Below are 17197 nucleotides of genomic sequence, written 5' to 3' on the forward strand. Positions count from 1 at the left end.
TGCCACTTGAGCCACAGCGCCACTTCTGGCCATTTTCTGTATATGTGGTGCTGGGGAATCGAACCCAGGGCCTCATGTATACGAGGCAGGCACTCTTGCCACTAGGCCATATCCCCAGCCCCTGTTACAAAGTTTTAAGAAACCTATCACCGAATCTCACATTTTTGTCCACTCACTGCAAAACCTGTTTCTGGGGGAAACATCATCTTGTTCAGATTCTACACAGCTTCATTTTTTTCTTTAAGAATAAATTTTGGTTTGTCAGCTATTAAAAGTTTCAACTGGCTTTATTATTCTCTTCATGAGCCTAAGTTAGGAAAACAAACCAGTAATGTTAGCCATCTATTGTTCATGGAGATTTTTCTACTTATGTACATATAAAAAAAATAAATAATTCAATTTCCTGCCATGCAATCATTTCCAGGTACAAAGTTTGACAGAGTTCAGATGATTATGGCCTAGTGGCAAGAGTGCTTGCCTTGTATACATGAAGCCCTGGGTTCCAGTCCCCAGCATCACATATATAGAAAATGGCCAGAAGTGGTGCTGTGGCTCAAGTGGCAGAGTGCTAGCCTTGAGCAAAAAGAAGCCAGGGATAGTGCTCAGGCCCTGAGTTCAAGCCCCAGGACTGGCAAGAAAACAACAACAACAAAAACAAGTACAGTCAAACTTTCCCTAGTTGAAAAAGTTATAAGACATGGTTTCAAAATAGGTGAGTGGCATTTTAAGAAATACATTTGTGGGGCTGGGAATATGGCCTAGTGGCAAGAGTGCTTGCCTCTCATACATGAAGCCCTGGGTTCAATTCCCCAGCACCACATATACAGAAAACGGCCAGAAGTGGCACTGTGGCTCAAGTGGCAGAGTGCTAGCCTTGAGCAAAAAGAAGCCAGGGACAGTGCTCAGGCCTTGAGTCCAAGGCCCAGGACTGGCCAGAAAAAAAGAAGAAGAAGAAGAAGAAAAAGAAATACGTATGTGTGTGTGTGTTAGTCCTTAAGAGTCTGAACTCAGGAATTGGGTGCCATCCTTGAGCTTTTTTGCTCAAGGCTAGTGCTCTACCACTTGAGCCACAGCTCCACTTCTGGCCTTTTGATGGTAAAATGGAGAAAAGAGTTTCATGAACTTTCCTTCCAGGGTTGGCTTTGAACCATGAACCTCAGATCTCAGTCTCCTGAGATGTGAGAACCACCAGCACCCAGCTAAGGTACCATTCTTCTTTATTTCCGGTCCATATCCTGATATTTAACCCGAAACTCTTGTCTACTAGGTAGGAGAGTTTACAGTTAAAATTATCTAATAAATATAAACATACATTTAAGTATTTCTTCAAATAAAATATTAGAAACCAATTTCCAGAATAGGATGACTTTAGGAAAGGACTCAATAAAAAGGAGAAAGGAAGGTAGGAGGAAGGAAGGAAAGAGAAAGGAAAAGGAAAGAAGAGAAAGGAAGAAAGAGTAAAAGAGAAAGAAAAGAAAAGCTAAGCTAAAATAAGCTAAGCCTTTTTTTTTTCCTTCTTGGGGAGGAAGGAGAGAGGCATTGTGGGAGAGGGGAGCTGGCTGCTTGAGTGTGGAAGGCTTCCGAGGCCCAGCCTCGGGCACTGGAAGTGGTCTATGGACGGAGGAGGAGCACTGCTCTGCAGTCCCCTTTCCATTCCATACACAGGAGCCCAACGTATTACCAACAATTTCCCTAATTCAAATATGAAAAACAAATGGTAATTTAACTGGCTCTATAAAAAGAGGAAACAAAGAAGATGCCCATTTTTAAGTATCATTTGAAAATGATCTGCCATACTTTGGCATTGAAATACAAAATAGTAGGTACATGTCAAGGTGCCCCGCACATAAGGAGCACTTTGTGGTCTGAAAATCCCACACAGAGTAACAACCTTGCCCCGTTGTGCCAGGCTGGTTGTTCAAGTATGTTGAACAGGCAGTAGAGAAAACAGTGGCAGAGGGCTTTTGCTAGTGGATGAGAACTTCCTCTACATTTTAATCTCACTTCAAGTCCTAGTGACATTAAGTCTGTGGCCTCAATTGGTGCTGCACATGACAGTCTCAAGTTGAGCAAAATGAGCTGAACTCTCTTACCTGTCCCCATTGTCCTCACAGCTATTTTCAGATCTTCTTCATATTGCCTTTGAGCAGGGTGGCTAGAATCTTCTCTGTTGTTTAGCCTTTCACATGAACACAGAAAACTTCAACCAAATGTGCGTTGTTCAACCTCTCATCTTAACAATAAGAGGAGCCAACACGCTCTCTTTTCTGAGATGGCTATTGGTTGAAATTCGGCTTGCAGAAATCAGACTGGGAACTTAAAAACATATTTCCTCCTGAATTGCAACTGTGTCTCAGATGGAACCAATCTTAGGTTTATGTATTTTCAAACACATAAAAAAGCTCCTGAAAATGCTTTTGTCTAGATTTTCACTTCCAGTCTTAGGTAGATCTGATCGTTCATTTTGGGAGCTTTACTACTTATTTTCTTACTGCAGCACAGAGGGCGGCCTGGCCTCTGATAGCAGGAGGATGAGGTGCTACAGAGTTTGCTGGGTGTTTGCTCTTCCAAAGGGCTCTCCCATAGTCTATGTTCAAACCAAATAGCTCAGGGTTTGCATCACACACACACACACACACACACACACACACACACACACACACGAATGCCATCACCTGTATTGCTCATATCCTCGTGTGCTACTCTTGACAAATCTAAAAAACGAGAGCTATTCCTACACTTTTCTTTGGAGAACTGAGAATATCAAGTCAGTATTTCCTTTTCTTTCAGATCCAGGAACTGTGCTTATCTAGACATTTTGTGTAGATAATCCATTTTAAATGTTTCAGACTATATAGCTCTCCTTCAAAATTAGGAAAACTTTAAGTGTGATTCTCTAAGAATCACACTTAAAGGTGTTCCTTTTCCCTGCTACTATATCCTAATAATGACCCTTGGCGATGCTGAACAAAATGCAGGTAGCTGAGCCTCATTACCCTGGCCACGCCCAGCACCTTACCCACCAAAGGGAGGGCTGGGGGTGAGGACCCACATGGGCACAAACAGCCCAAAGAAACCCCACATATTAGTGCTGAAAGGCTAGCCTAACCCACAGACTCCTGGATTTATCTTTCTCCAAGAGGTCTGCCCACTAAACAAGATGTCATTAAAGAAACACACCCTGAGGATAATTTGTCAGAGCAAGGATAGATGATATCCCTGAAATGGCAGTGATATCCAGTCATTAAAATAGCCACTAGTAAAGCTCCACTAACCCTAACCAAAGGCACATTTGGTAAGCAATAAAAAAATGGCTTAGCTTAAAATGAGGATTTTCTTTTAAAATAAACCTTAGACTATTCGTTCCCTGGCTCTTGCCAAAGATAAAATCAGAAAAATCTACAAGTCAATTTTTTTTTCTTCCAAAGCAATGTTTTCCAGCTTGCTTTTCAACCTGGACACCACTAATAAGAGAGGCAAGACGAATTGCATTGTGCAAGTTCTGACTCCTAAAGTTAGCACTTTCGTGGGACAGAGCTGGTGATAAGGTGGGCAGTGATGGGTGGGGTGGGATACAGTGAGAGCCAAGGCAGAGGGAGGAACCCTTTGGTGATGCAATTCAAGGGCTTTCTAGAGAGGAAGGAACAGGGAAGACGTAGACTCCTACACCACATATGACCAAGAAGCAATGGCTGCTACACACTAGCACCTAGGCAGAAACAGTCATCCTAAATAAAACAGAGAGGCTAAGCTTGAGACAAATCCTGCAGAAGAAAAGAAAAACCTTTCCTGGCTATTTGGTATGTCAAAAAAGAAAAACAAAGAGCCACCAGGAAATAAACCTAATTACTTGTAAACCATATTGTGAAAGGAGAAGATACATCAACAGCTTCATTTTGGAGCTTATAAGAACCCTAGCAATTCTGGCCTGCGTGGCTTGGGAAAGGTAGGCTTTTCTTTAAACCAGTTCTGGTTCAGCAGTGATTGCAGGTCCTTGGGAAGGCACGGTACTGGAGGAGAGAACAAAGAGCTGTCATTTGTGTGAGGTGGAAATACTTCTTGTGGTCGCCAGAGCTCTTCACTGATGTCTGCTGCTCACACAAGCAGTCCCATGCGAGTGACTTTGGCCGACAAGAAAGTGTGCAGCACAAATACAATCGGCTTTGGACAAGAGTGCAGGTCCATGGTCTGTGGAGAAACGACATTAGCCATCAGTACCATAAACAGACATTTGGCAAAATCAACACATTTAGATGGTACAACAGTTCACAGCCACAACTAGGAGACGCTTGGGGTACAGGGTTCTACCACTAAAAGTGTTGAAAATAAAGAGGGATATCTTTTTTTTTTTTAATCCCCAAACGGCCAAAACCAGCTCAAGAGGATATCTTGTCTGGAGAACTTAACGCGAACTGTATTTCCCAGGAGAAACCACAGCGAATTCAGCTCAAGCATGATAGTCCACAGACCCCATTTCGGCCTGACTAGATTGCTGTGGCAATAATTATGTGCGCGCTGTATGCCTTCCTCAGCAGAGGCCTTCAATCTGGACAGCTGCCACGACGAAACCAGGTCTGGAATCAGGTTGCTGAGCTAAGCAAGTGGTTAGTTAATATTTGGCATGAATAACAGAGACCAGAAAGCAGATGCAGTTAACTATGCCCTCTAAAGAAACTTCTGAAGTATAACTTCAGAAGCCAGGGGCTGGTGGCTCACGCCTGTAATCCTAGTTACTCAGAAGGCTGAGATCTGAGGATGGCGGTTAGAAGTCAGGCCAGGCAGAAAAGTCTGTGAGACTCTTATCTCCAATTAACCACCAGAAAACTGGAAGTGGTACCGTGGCTCAAACTGGTAGAATGGTGGGTTTGTGCAAAAGAGCTCAGGGACAGAGTTCAAGCCTCAAAACCAACAAATAAATAAATATATACATATATACATACATACAACTTCATTAGAAATGGCAATTATATAGCATTCATTTTTGTCACTAAATTCTGTAATATTAAATATAAGCAAAGGTTAAAACATGCAAATAGCAAACAATAGTCTAATATATTGCTTGTTAAGTGCTGCTGATTTTAACAATAATTCAAAAGACAGATAACTTAGTTCTTACTAGTGGATCAGGCTTTTGAAAAGCCCTAGTCTATGGCTTATTCACAGTCTCCTGAAGGTTTATTTTTAAACATTTGGAGGGGGTTTGAACTTGGAACTTTAGCACTTGCTATTCAGGTGTTCTACCACTAGGCCACCTCCAGCCCTTTTTTCATACTGCTTATTTTTCAGGTAGGTCCTCATGTCTGCCTAGGAATATATGCCTGAGCAGTGATCCATTTATTTTAACCGATCTGTGGTGGCTGGGATGAGAGACATGTGTCACCACATCCAGATTCTTTTGCTGAGATGGCGCTTCATAGGACATTTTTGCCCAGGCTGGCCTGGAACCATGATCTTCCCCATCTTAGCCTCCCATGTGTCTGGGATGACAGATGTGTGACACTATTGTCAACTATTAGCTGGAAATGAGTCTTGCTAACTTTTCTGTTTGGGCTAGCATGAAGCTTCAATACTCCATGCTCAGCCTCTCAAATCATTAGGATCATCAGCGTAGGGCTACCGGTGCCTGGCTGATAGACATTTTGTTTCCCTGAAAACAGCAGTTTTCTGTAGCTCTGAAATCTTTACTCAACTCTTGTCTATAAAGCCCGATCATAGCAATGAGTAGAAATTTGCTTATCTAAATTTCCCATTTTAATATTTTATATATATATCTCTCTCTATGTATATATGTATGTATGTATATATATATTTATTTATTTACTTATTCCTTTTTGGTGCCGGGCTTTGGGCTTGAACTCAGGCCTGGGCACTGGTCCCTGAGCTTTTTGCACAAAACTGGCACTCTACCACGTGAGCCACAGCTCCACTTCTAGCTTTTTGGCAGTTAATTGGAGATAAGAAGTTCATAGACTTCCTGTCCAGGCTGGCTTCGAGCTGTGATCCTCAGATATTAGCTTCCTGAGTAGCTAGGATTACAGATGTGAGCCAACAGTGCCAGTTTTGTTCTTTTGTTTTGGCCAGTCCTGGGGCTTGAAATCAGGGCCTGGACACTGTCCCTAAGCTTCTTTTGCTTAAGGCTAGCACTCTACCACTTGAGCCACAGCTCTACCACTAAGCCACATTCCTAGCCCCCAGCCTTTTTTTTTGTGTGTGTGTGTGTGTGTGTGTGTGTGTGTGTTTTGTTGTTGGTGATGGTGGGGCTTGAACTCTGGGCCTGGGAGCAGTTCCTGAGCTCTTCAGCTCAAGGCTAGTGCTCTACTACCTGAGCCACAGCTCCACTTCTGGTTTTCTGGTGGTTAATTGGAGATTAGAGTCTCATGGACTTTCCTGCCCAGGCTAGCTTTGAGCCATGATCCTCGGATCTCAGCCTCCTAGGTAGCTAGGATTACAGATGTCAGCCACAGGAACATGGCTTATATCTTATTTTTGATTAAAAAAAACCCTAATTCTGGGCTGGGAATGTGGATTAATGGGTTTGATTCCTCAATACCACATAAACAGAAAAAGCCAGAAGTGGCGCTGTGGCTCAAGTGGTAGAGTGCTAGCCTTGAGCAAAGAGAAGCCAGGGACAGTGCTCAGGCCCTGAGTCCAAGGCTCAGGACTGGCAAAAAAAAAAAAAAAAAAAAAAAGTCAGGTCATACTTTCCTATTTGAGGTAAATGCAATGAGAAGGGGACTACCTATTAGTGTAAACATGTTTTCAGAAGTAAGTACCCTTACCAGCTCCCCCTCAGGACCACCAAAATCCAGGTAGAGATTTCTGATGCCATCATCAGCAGACATTTTCAGCCGTTCAAAGGGGTAGCGGTATACAATGCTGCTGGAGCCTCCATTTTCCCTGGAGATAGTGAACCCATTTTCATAGTGGACAGTGAGTCTTACTTCTTGACCATTTAAGGTGCAGCCTAGGAAAGACAGGTAAAAACCGTTGTTAGTAATGCTTCTACCTTAGTAATTAAATACAAATAGGTCATCCTAGCTTCAAAAAAGAAAAATAAATCTTTGCTTGAAAATGCATGACGCTTTACATTTGGTTTGTTTGTTTTTTTTGCCAGTCCTGGGGCTTGAACTCAGGGTCTGAGCACTGTCCCTGGCTTCTTTTTGCTCAAGGCTAGCACTCTACCACTTGAGCCGCAGCGCCACTTCTGGCTTTTTCTATATATGTGGTGCTGAGGAATCCAACCCAGGGCTTCATGTATACATGGTGAGCACTTTACCACCAGGCCATATTTCCAGCCCCGGCTTTACCTATTTGGAGCGCCCTAAACTGGGTTTGTTTTGTTCACTTGAGTCAGGATCTTTCTTTCTTTTTTTTAGTTGTAAGTTTGAACTCCGGGCCTGGGTGTTGTCCCTGAGCTTTTTCACGCAAAGCTAGTACTCTACTACTTTAAGCCACTGTTCTACTTCTGGTTTTCTGGTGGTTAATTGGAGATAAGAGTCTCTTTCCTGCCCGGGCTGGCTTCAAACCATGATCCTCAGATCTCAGCCTCCTGAGAAGGATTACAGGCATGAGCCACCAATGTTTGGCTGGAGTCTAAATCTTGACTGAGATAAAGCAGAAATTACCTAATTCTCCTTGATCCCTGACTTAAGTTGAGTCACAATCGGGACAGGAATGTCTGAGGTGGCAAGTGTTTGTGAGCTGTGTGCAGTACTGAAGAAGCAGCAGGCACATTATCAGTGCACAAGCTTCAGCGTGACATCCCTAAACATGTGAGGCAGAACATACAGGACACAACTGAACTGCGATCAAAGTCAAGGAAATGAAGATTCAGATAGGCCCTAAGGAACAGACAAACATGGACAGGCTGGGAGGAAGTGAAGGATTCCACTGGGCAAGAAGAAGGAACAAAGGCAGAGGTGCCTTTCTGGCGAAGTGACTTGGTTTGGTTGATATTGGGAAGGAGAGAATACTCATCAAAAGTAAAAGTTATGCACAGCAAAAGTTATACTCTTTTCAGAGAGAAACACTTAAAAGGGATATTTGATACCCTAGCAAATGCCTCCTATCATGATGGATGGGTGAGGATGATTTCATTGTCATTTGGGAAAAGATTTGTATTAGTGCAGCGGCTACAAATGAGGAGCTGTGACTTGGGATTTAGCACAGTCGAAGATGCCAAGTGTGGCAATCACACCTGCGATCCGAGTGCTGAAAGGGTGAGATGAATATTGTGAATTCAAGGCCACCCTGGGGTCCTCAGTAAAACCCTGTCTTAAAGCAAACACAAAATAAGAAAAACAGCTGAGTGTTGGTAGCTCATGGCTATAATCCTAATTCCCAGGAGACGTGGGTGATTGGGTGCTTTGAAGCCAGCTTGGGCAGAAAAGTCAGAGAGACTCCATTTCCAAAATGCCATTGCAAAATGGCAGACTGGAAGCACAGTTCAAGTAGAAGATCACCAGCTCTAAGAAAGAAAGATAAACAAGTCCTGAGTTCAAATCCCAGTACCGGAAACAAAAAAGGAAATAGACCTAAGGATTTGAGCTATGCTTGGTTGATTTAAACAGAAAGAATGTCTCTGGACAAGCAAGTGGCTAGGATTACAGCTGAGAACTACTACACTTGGCTGTCTTTTCACTTATTGTAACTTTTTGGTTTTTAGCAGTGATAGGGATAAAGCCCAGGGCCTTGCACATTGTAGGCAAGCAGTCTACCTACTTTGTAAATCAGAAACAGGTGGTAGTCACCAGATTACCATGGAGAACAAAAACCTAGAGGTAAGTTTATGCTATAAATTCTGTTTTATACTGCAACACCAGTTACTTGGCAGAAAAATCTGGTACAGTTCTACTGTTTGGCAGCCACCAGACTGCTGCATTCCCCTTGGCTCCTCTGGGCCTTGCAGGACAATGTAGAAGGGAACAGGTCTACCCAAGACTATGTCAGGGAAAGTCTGGGGCAGCATTTCTGGTGGCTGTGAAGAAGAAAAGCCAGTCCCTCAAGTATACTCAGTGAGCTCACTGCACAGAATAATCTCACACAGTTCTCATAGCTACTTGGCCAAGTGCAATGATTTATTTTCAGCTTTCTCATTATAAAGCATAGCACCTGGCAAATATTTAAAAAAAACACAGTAATGTTGGGTGCCAGTACCTCAGGCCTGTACTCCTAGCTATTCAGGAGGCTGAGATCTGAGGGTTGTGGTTCAAAGCCAGCCTGAGCAGGAAAGTCCACGAGACTATGATGTCCAATTAACCACCAAAAAGCTGGAAATGGAACAGTGGCTCAAGTGGTAGAGCTCTATCCTTGGGCAGAAATCTCAGAGACAGTGCCCAGATGCTGAGTTCAAACCCCAGTACTGGCACATTCCCCCGTCCTCCCCCACAAAGCAGCAAATACATACAAGTCTTGCATTGGTATATACAATGCTATTCATGAAATGATTCAAAGAGACTTGCCACAAGAGGGCGCTCCACAACCGAAAATGGTACCAACTTACCTCGTCTAAATGCTTGAGTGAGTGCTAGACAAGCATTTGCAAGCTTCTGAAGAGAAATTCCCAAATCCCTTCTTTTTGTATTGCCATAAGCTTAGCAGATGCTCATATTTAAGAGTGTCTATCCATTTCTTAGGCCTCCAAATCTTAACTGCAGAATCAATGCATCTAATTCCTGGTAACTAAGTCCTTATACTATGAAGTACATATTAAAGTGCTGGGCAGTGAAAATGCAATGTTGTTGTAGAGAACCATGAACAAGCTTAGAGCCATACACAAGGCTTAGAACTCTGCTGGTACAACACAGACACCAGGTTTCCTTCTACTATCACCATTTTTAGCTGCTATATTTTAGTACAATTATAGTCTGGCACATGAAACAATGGTTTACATTTTTGTTTTTTGAAACAGTATCTTGCTGCTCTAACTTGTAACCCAGGCTGCCCTCAAATTCAAGATCCTCCTGCCTTCACCTCCCACCCAAAGGCTCGTCTTATAGATGCCACTGTTCCTGGTGCTAGTCTTCCTTCATAATAAACCCTACTCAGTGGACACTATGTTGAAAATAAACTACACAACTTGTGGGTGGAGACAGGAGGGGAAACCTGGGAGACAGTGAGGGACGGGATGATATTGTCCAAAAAGGAATGTACTTATTACTTATGTACTTAACTCCTCTGTATATCACCTTTATAGTAACAATAAAAAATTAAAACTAAAAGAAGGGCTGAGGATGTGGCTTGCTGGTAGAATGCTTGCCTAGCATACAGGAAGCCCTGGGTTCGATTCCTCAGTACCACATAAACAGAAAAAGCCAGAAGTGGCACTGTGGCTCAAGTGGTAGAGTGCTAGCCTTGAGGGGGAAAAAAAAAAAAAGCTCAGGGACAGTGCTCAGGCCCCGAGTTCAAGCCCCAGGAGTGGCAAAAAATAAATAAATAAAGAGTAACATAAATAAATAACATAAAACAAAGCCTAACAGTTGGCTTCCTGTGAGAATGAAATGACAATGTCTCTACCTAGGGAAACTTCTTTGATCAGCTCGGCTGCGGTATGGCAACCCTGAACAAGTATCCTGGTCCAGGTTGACAGATCCCGGTGTGTCTCTACCCGGAAGATATGCATCTCAATGCCCTGCCGCGAACCTGTCCTGGTAGCAAATGTAAGGTCAGATCCAAGGGAGGGTGACCGACATCCAGATCCAGAATGCACCAACCTAGGGCCACAAACAGAGAAGACATCAAAAATAATGCCTGCGTCAACAGAGGGAAATGCCAGAATCTTGGCTCACAGATAAGCAAACTCTTATAAAAGTCACTAGCAATTTTTAGATAAGTACATTTTAGAGCAAGATTACAGTCTTTCGCAATAAATACTGTTCTGTTTTCCCACAGAATGGCTCATGTGGCAGCAAGACAGGTATTGCCTTTGTAAAGGAAATATCAAAAGAATAGTTAAAGAAAAACACAGCCAGCAACTGTTGTGGCCACTACAGTAATCCCAGTATGCCAGAGGCTTGAGTCAGGAGGAGGATGAATTTGAGGCCAGGCTGGGCTACAAAGTGATTTAAAAATCAATAAAAAGAATTCCTTGGTATATTCCATACAATAAGTAAATATGAATTCATATGAATTCGCATGAACACCTGAATGAACACAGACATTATGAGAGATCCTCCAGCCTCTGTCTCCTGAGCTCTAGGATTACAGCCAGATTCCACAAATGCGTCTACATTTTGGTGCCTGATAAATACTGAAGTCTGAACACAATTTGTGGGTAATTCTTCCAGGTAAAAAATGGTGTTCCCACTGGCCGCTAGTGGTGCATGCCTATAATCCAAGCTACTCAAGAGGCTGAGATCTACGAATGGCAGAGCAAGGGGATTGTGGTCCAAGCCAACTTGGACTCGTATGTGAGAACCTACCTCAAACACAACCAAAAGGACTAGTGGCATGGCACAGGTGACTGAGTGCCTGCCTAGCAAGTGCAACGTCCTGAATTCAAACCCTAGTATTGTGGGGGTTTTTAAGGGCTGGGAATGTGGCTTAGTGGTAGAGTGCTTGCCTAGCATGCATGAAGCTCTGGGTTTGATTCCTCAGTACCACTAAACAAAAGAAGCTGGAGGCAGCACTGTGGCTCAAGAGGTAGACTGCCAGCCTTGAGCAAAAAGAAGCCAGGTATAGTGCTCAGGCCCTGAATCCCAAATCCTAGGACTGGCCAAAACAAAAAAAAAAGCCGGGCCCTGGTGGCTCACATCTGTAATCTTTGCTACTCGGGAGACTGAGATCTGAGGATTGCAGTTCAAAACTGGCCTGGGTAGGAAAGTCCATGAGATTCTTTCTTATCTCCAAATAACGACCAGAAAACTAGAAGTGGCACTGTGGCTCAAAGTGGTAGAGCTCTAGCCTTGAGCAAAAGAGCTAAGCCCCACCAAAAAGAAAAAAGAAAACTCTAAGAGAGTTAAACTTAAGTTTCAATATGATCCAAGTAGGACAGAGAAAAGAGACAGAATTACTGTGCCATATTTAGTTTGAGTGCTAATCCCAAGTGAGACATTATAAACTATAAAGTCTAGGAGAATTTTTCCTTCATATTTGACTTTGAAATCCTTGGCAGAGGGAATCTAATTGAAAGCAGCTGCTGGGACTCCTGCTGTGCGGCAGTGGGCAAGGACACACCACCAAAGGCCCCCCTTTGGCGGCGGGGGGGGGGGGGGGGGGAGGGGGGGAAGAGGCCGGATAAGCTCACTGGAAGGCATTTCAGCAGCTTTCACCCCATAAGCGCACCGCCACTCGGTTTTCCACACTATAAAGAAGCCACGTTTTCTTTAGTATCTTTTTTCCTTCCAGTCAAAGGTTCCAGGAAAAGACTATCAAATCCATGACATCTACAAAACCAGTATGTTTTCTGCACATGTCATGTATCTGGCTTCAAGGCATGTGTAAAATAAAAATTCCCCCCATCACTTCCATGTTTTACTTAATTCCTCGCTGGCCCGAAGTGTCTATTATGCTCATATACATATATACACGTGCACAAGCTCTGGTTTCTAAGAATCTGTAAACATAGCCAGGCACTATGGCTCACACCTGTAATCCTAGCTACTTAGGAGGAGGCTGAGATCTGAGGATCGTGGTTCAAAGCCAGCCTGTGGAAAGAAATGTGTGAAACTCTTATCTCCAATTAACCAATTGGAAACCGGAAGTGGAGCTGGAGCTCCAAGTGGTAGAGTGCAAGTCTTGAGCAAAAAAGCTTATGTGCAGTACCCAGGCCCTGAGTTCAAGCCTCATGATGAATTTAAAAGAAAAAAAGAATCTATAAACATACAATCAATACAAACTGTATTTCTTCTGTCTTTCATGTTGTACAAACCTAACTATGCAATTGGGTTGTGGATTATAATTAATTCTTATCAGGGATTTAGTTTTGTGGGTAACAAAGATCTTTAGTGTCTTTTCCTTTCCCGCGTGCTCATGCTATCTTTAGACTGTTCATTTACAAGAACACATTCTAGAACATTCACACAGAACATTCAGCTGGATGCAAGTGGTTCATATCTGTAATCCTAGCTACTCAGGAGGCTGAGATCTGAGGATTGCAGTTCAAAGCCAGCCCAGATAGAGAAGTCTGTGAGACTTTTATCTCCAATTCATGACCACAAAGATGAAGTGGAGCTGTGGCTCAGGGGCAGTACCACCCAGGCCCTGAGTTCAAGCCCCAAGACCAGCACTAAATAAATAAATTAAATAAATAAGATAATTCAGCCCTTTCTCATTACACAAATCCCAAGCCTCCTCTTTGCCCTACACAAAGAAACATGCATAGCACCCGTCAGCCTTGCCTCCCTCAGGAGGACGGCCCTGGTCTGCTCCCATCCCCCTGCGCTCCTCGGTGGCTCCTCAGTGGCTCCTCTCCCCTTCAGGTTAACAGAGGATTTGCTAAACTCCACCATCAGTGACTTCAAGATCCCCACTCAGTCAACAGGGCTACATGGAAAAACTAACCGGCTCACCTGCCTGTCACCATCGATCCTAATCTGCCGGTACTTTCTGAACAAGGAGGAAATAATGCCTGCCGTTGCTTTAATTAAACTGATAAAGAAACAACAGGATTAGAAGCTATGGGATCCACATAGTTAGATAATGCCTAGTTCAACTTGCATGGCTAGGTTGTCCAAGTAATACATTTGAATTCCTCACATTGCACGTGAATGTTAACTACTTGTCAGAACTGCTGAGTCCTTTGCCCCACTTTTAGCAATGACCAAAGCCAATCTTAAAAAATCTGCACATCTTTGATACAATTTTCACTAAGTAAAAATAACTATTATTTTTAAAGTAAGCTAACACTTGGAGCAGTTACAATGTGTTAAGTACCAGTCTAGGCATTTTACAGGTATTAACTCATTGAACGTGCACACCCCCCATCTCATTGGGTCCACCTGACAAATGAAAACTGGCACAGAAAGGTTCAGTAATGTGCTCCCAATTCCTTAAGAGGAAGAGCAAAATTCTTCACTGTGGGTTGGTCTCTGACCCTTTTATTTAATCCTGTTTTTTAGTCATAAAAGCTTTATTGAGAAAAATTCACATACCATACAATTTTTCCATTTATTTCAGTGCTGTCTTATATATTCATAGCTGTACAACCCTGATCATATTTTGAGTTAGCAGATTTTTTAAATCTAATTTTTTTTTTGCCAGTCCTAAGGGCTTGGACTCAGGGCCTGAGCACTGTCTGTGGCTTCTTTTTGCTCAAGGCTAGCACTCTACCACTTGAGCCACAGTGCCACTTCCGTCTTTTTTTTTTCTCTTTATGTGGTGCTGCTAGGCAAGCACTCTACCACTAAGCCACATCCCCAGCTCCAAGTTAGCAGATTTTTACCATCCCTAAAAGAAATCCTATTCCATTAAAGTCATTCCTTATTGCACCCTCCCATCTCTTCTGAACATTAATATACTGTATTTATGTGCATGCGCGCGTGTGCATGCATGTGCTGGCACCAGGGCTTGAATATAGAGCCTTGTGCTTTTGTATTGCATTTTTGATCACGGCTGGATTTTGATAGTTAATTGGGGCTAAGAGTCTCTTGGATTTGTCTGCTTGGGCTGGCTTTGAACTAAGATCCTCAGAGCTTAGCTTCCTGTGTGGCTAGAATTTAGGCACCAGCATCCAGCACGTGAGACAACTATTTCATATATGGTGTTCTTTCTAGGAAAATTTCCTCTACTTCTTTTATCTTCAAGAAGGTACAGACCATATCTAGTTTGTTAATCACTGTATTTCTAGTTCTTTCTTTTTTCTTTTTTTTTTGCTCAAGGCTAGCACTCCACCTCTTGAGCCACAGCGCCACTTCTGGCTTTTTTTCTATATATGTGGTGCCAAGGAATCGAACCCAGGGCTTCATGTATACAAGGCAAGCACTTTACCACTAGCCATCTTCCCAGCCCTGTATTTCTAGTTCTTACTGTAAACTGTCAATAAGTATCCTTTATTTTTGTTGTTGTGTGGTATTTGAGAGTAAGTTCAGGGCCTTGCACAAAGATCTAACATCAGTCTGGGCCTGTTCTTTCTTAATGTATAGCTTCTGTGGGCTTTTCTCCCTTCCCCCCTACTATCTCTCTGAGACAGTCTTCCTGTGTAGTCTAGACTCACCTCAAGCTCACTATGTACCCCACATTGGACTTGCACTAATGATGATCTTTTGGCCTCAGCCTCCCAAGTGCTAGCATTATAGCATGTGCCACTATGCCTGCTGCCTGCTGATTCTTTTTATTTATTTATTTTTTTTTTTGGCCAGTCCTGGGCTTTGAACTCAGGGCCTGAGCACTGTCCCTGGCGTCTTTTTGCCCAAGGCTAGCACTCTGCCATTTGAGCCACAGCACTTCTTCTGGCTTTTTCTGTGTTTGTGGTGCTGAGGACTCGAACCCAGGGATTCATGTACACGAGACGAGCACTTTACCACTAGGCCATATTCCCAGGCCCTGCTGATTCTTTTTAAGTGCTACTATGCCTGGCTGATTCTTTTTAAGTTTCAGTAAAATCTAATTTGAATATGTTTTCTTTTTTTCCAGTCCTGGGGCTTGAACTCAGGGCCTGGGGACAGTCCCTGAGCTTCTTTTGCTCAAGACTGGCACTCTACCAATTGAGCCACAGTGCCACTTCTGGATTTTTCTGTTTATGTGGTACTGAACCTAGGTCTTCATGCATGCTAGGCAAGCACTCTACCGCTAAGCCACATTCCCAGGCCTGAATATGTTTTCTAGTGCTTGAGCACTTTGGCCTCTCTAAATCTGTATTTATTCTTTACTCTTCCAGCTTCCCCACATCTGGCATGCTAGAAACATTCTGGTACTTCAGGTCAAATCAATGTTTATTTGATGGAATCAAAATTATCCTCACGTACTTTAGAGAAATGAGAGAATATCTTGGCTAGATTGTGTGGTTTATCGTCAGTACCAAATTCTAGTTTAAGTAATTTCATCATTCAGTCACAATTGTAACTAGAAACCACAATTTCAGTGGTTTTCTAGTCACGGTCAATAAAATATAGGGGAGGAAAAAAAAGCCCACTATCTCCATGACTAAGCAAGTCTTGAAAGCAATGGTTAGGAAGCTGCTTCCACAATTTAAGAAGCATACACAAAAAACAAGTGACAGAAACAATTCATTCTCAGCCACAGGTGCAAAATGACTGAGCGGCTGTGAAAGTTTTTGTCTACATCTGTTACTGAAATACTATTTTTTGGCAGTGAAGATAGAAATCACTTTACAGTTGTTGAGATGTGAGTGGAATGTTCTTCCCCCGTAGTCTTACCTTGTGGCAACAAGAGGGTAGCTATGGCATGGTGACGCCCAGGCATCTCTGGTCCACGGCATACAGTCATAAAGCAGCAAGTCCTTCTCAGTCACAGCCATGAGGACAGGCCTCCATTGCTGTCTTCCACCATCCAGTTTTGCCTGCGACAATAGTAAAATCCAGATGTCACTATAGTGATATGTCTCGGGAAAGTCCTTTCAGTGATGGCTCAGTGAATCTCCATTCTATTCTCACCTTTTTTTTTTTTTTTTGCCAGTCCCAGGCATTGGACTCAGGGCCTGAGCACTGTCCCTGGCTTCTTTTTGCTCAAGGCTAGCACTCTACCACTTGAGCCACAGCGCCACTTCTGGCCATTTTCTATATATATGTGGTGCTGAGGAATCAAACCCAGGGTTTCATATATACAAGGCAAGCACTCTTGCCACTAGGCCATATTCCCAGCCCCTCTATTTCTAATGTTAATTGACTTGAAAACTGGCTGCTTCCACTAGTAGGGGTTCTTCACTGGAAGATGTAAGGTGGTATATTTGAAAAAGCTTGCCAGGTGCTGGTGGCTCACACCTGTAATCCTAGCTACTCAGGAGGCTGAGATCTGATGATCGCGGGTCAAAGCCAGCCCAGGTTAGAAAGTCCATGAGACTCTTAGATCCAATTAACCACCAGAAAAATGGAAGTGGAGCTGTGGCTCAGGTGGTAGAGCACCAGCCTTGAGCTGAAGAGCTCAGAGACAGCACCCAGGCCTAGAGTTCAAGCCCCAAGACCGAGGGAAAAAAAAGAAAGAAAAGAAAAGATAATCGAACCACTGAGATTGAGGGTGCAGATCAAGTAGTAAAGCAAACCTAGCAAACCTAAGGCCCTGAGTTCAGTCCCATAGTAATTCC

At 43.2% G+C, this 17197-nt stretch overlaps 1 protein-coding gene across 2 annotated transcripts in view; it reads right to left on the reverse strand.

The window, feature by feature from the left end:
* Sntb2 (syntrophin beta 2) overlaps positions 1–17197 on the reverse strand; it is an 82385-nt gene that overhangs the window by 11943 nt on the left and 53245 nt on the right. Inside the window, exons 4-7 of one of the 2 annotated variants that reach the window (XR_007212284.1) lie at positions 16314–16456; positions 10516–10712; positions 6780–6964; positions 3049–4188 (exon numbers count right to left, since the gene is read on the reverse strand). Coding sequence is in view for 1 of the 2 variants with exons in the window: in XM_048355238.1 (XP_048211195.1) it covers positions 4096–4188; positions 6780–6964; positions 10516–10712; positions 16314–16456 (618 nt within the window). In the remaining variant the exon portion in view is untranslated. Of the gene's footprint in view, positions 1–1494; positions 4189–6779; positions 6965–10515; positions 10713–16313; positions 16457–17197 lie in introns of those variants that run through there. The other variant, XM_048355238.1, reaches the window with a different exon arrangement.

This window comes from Perognathus longimembris, chromosome 10 (genome assembly GCF_023159225.1).
Source record: "Perognathus longimembris pacificus isolate PPM17 chromosome 10, ASM2315922v1, whole genome shotgun sequence".
NCBI lineage: Eukaryota > Metazoa > Chordata > Mammalia > Rodentia > Heteromyidae > Perognathus > Perognathus longimembris.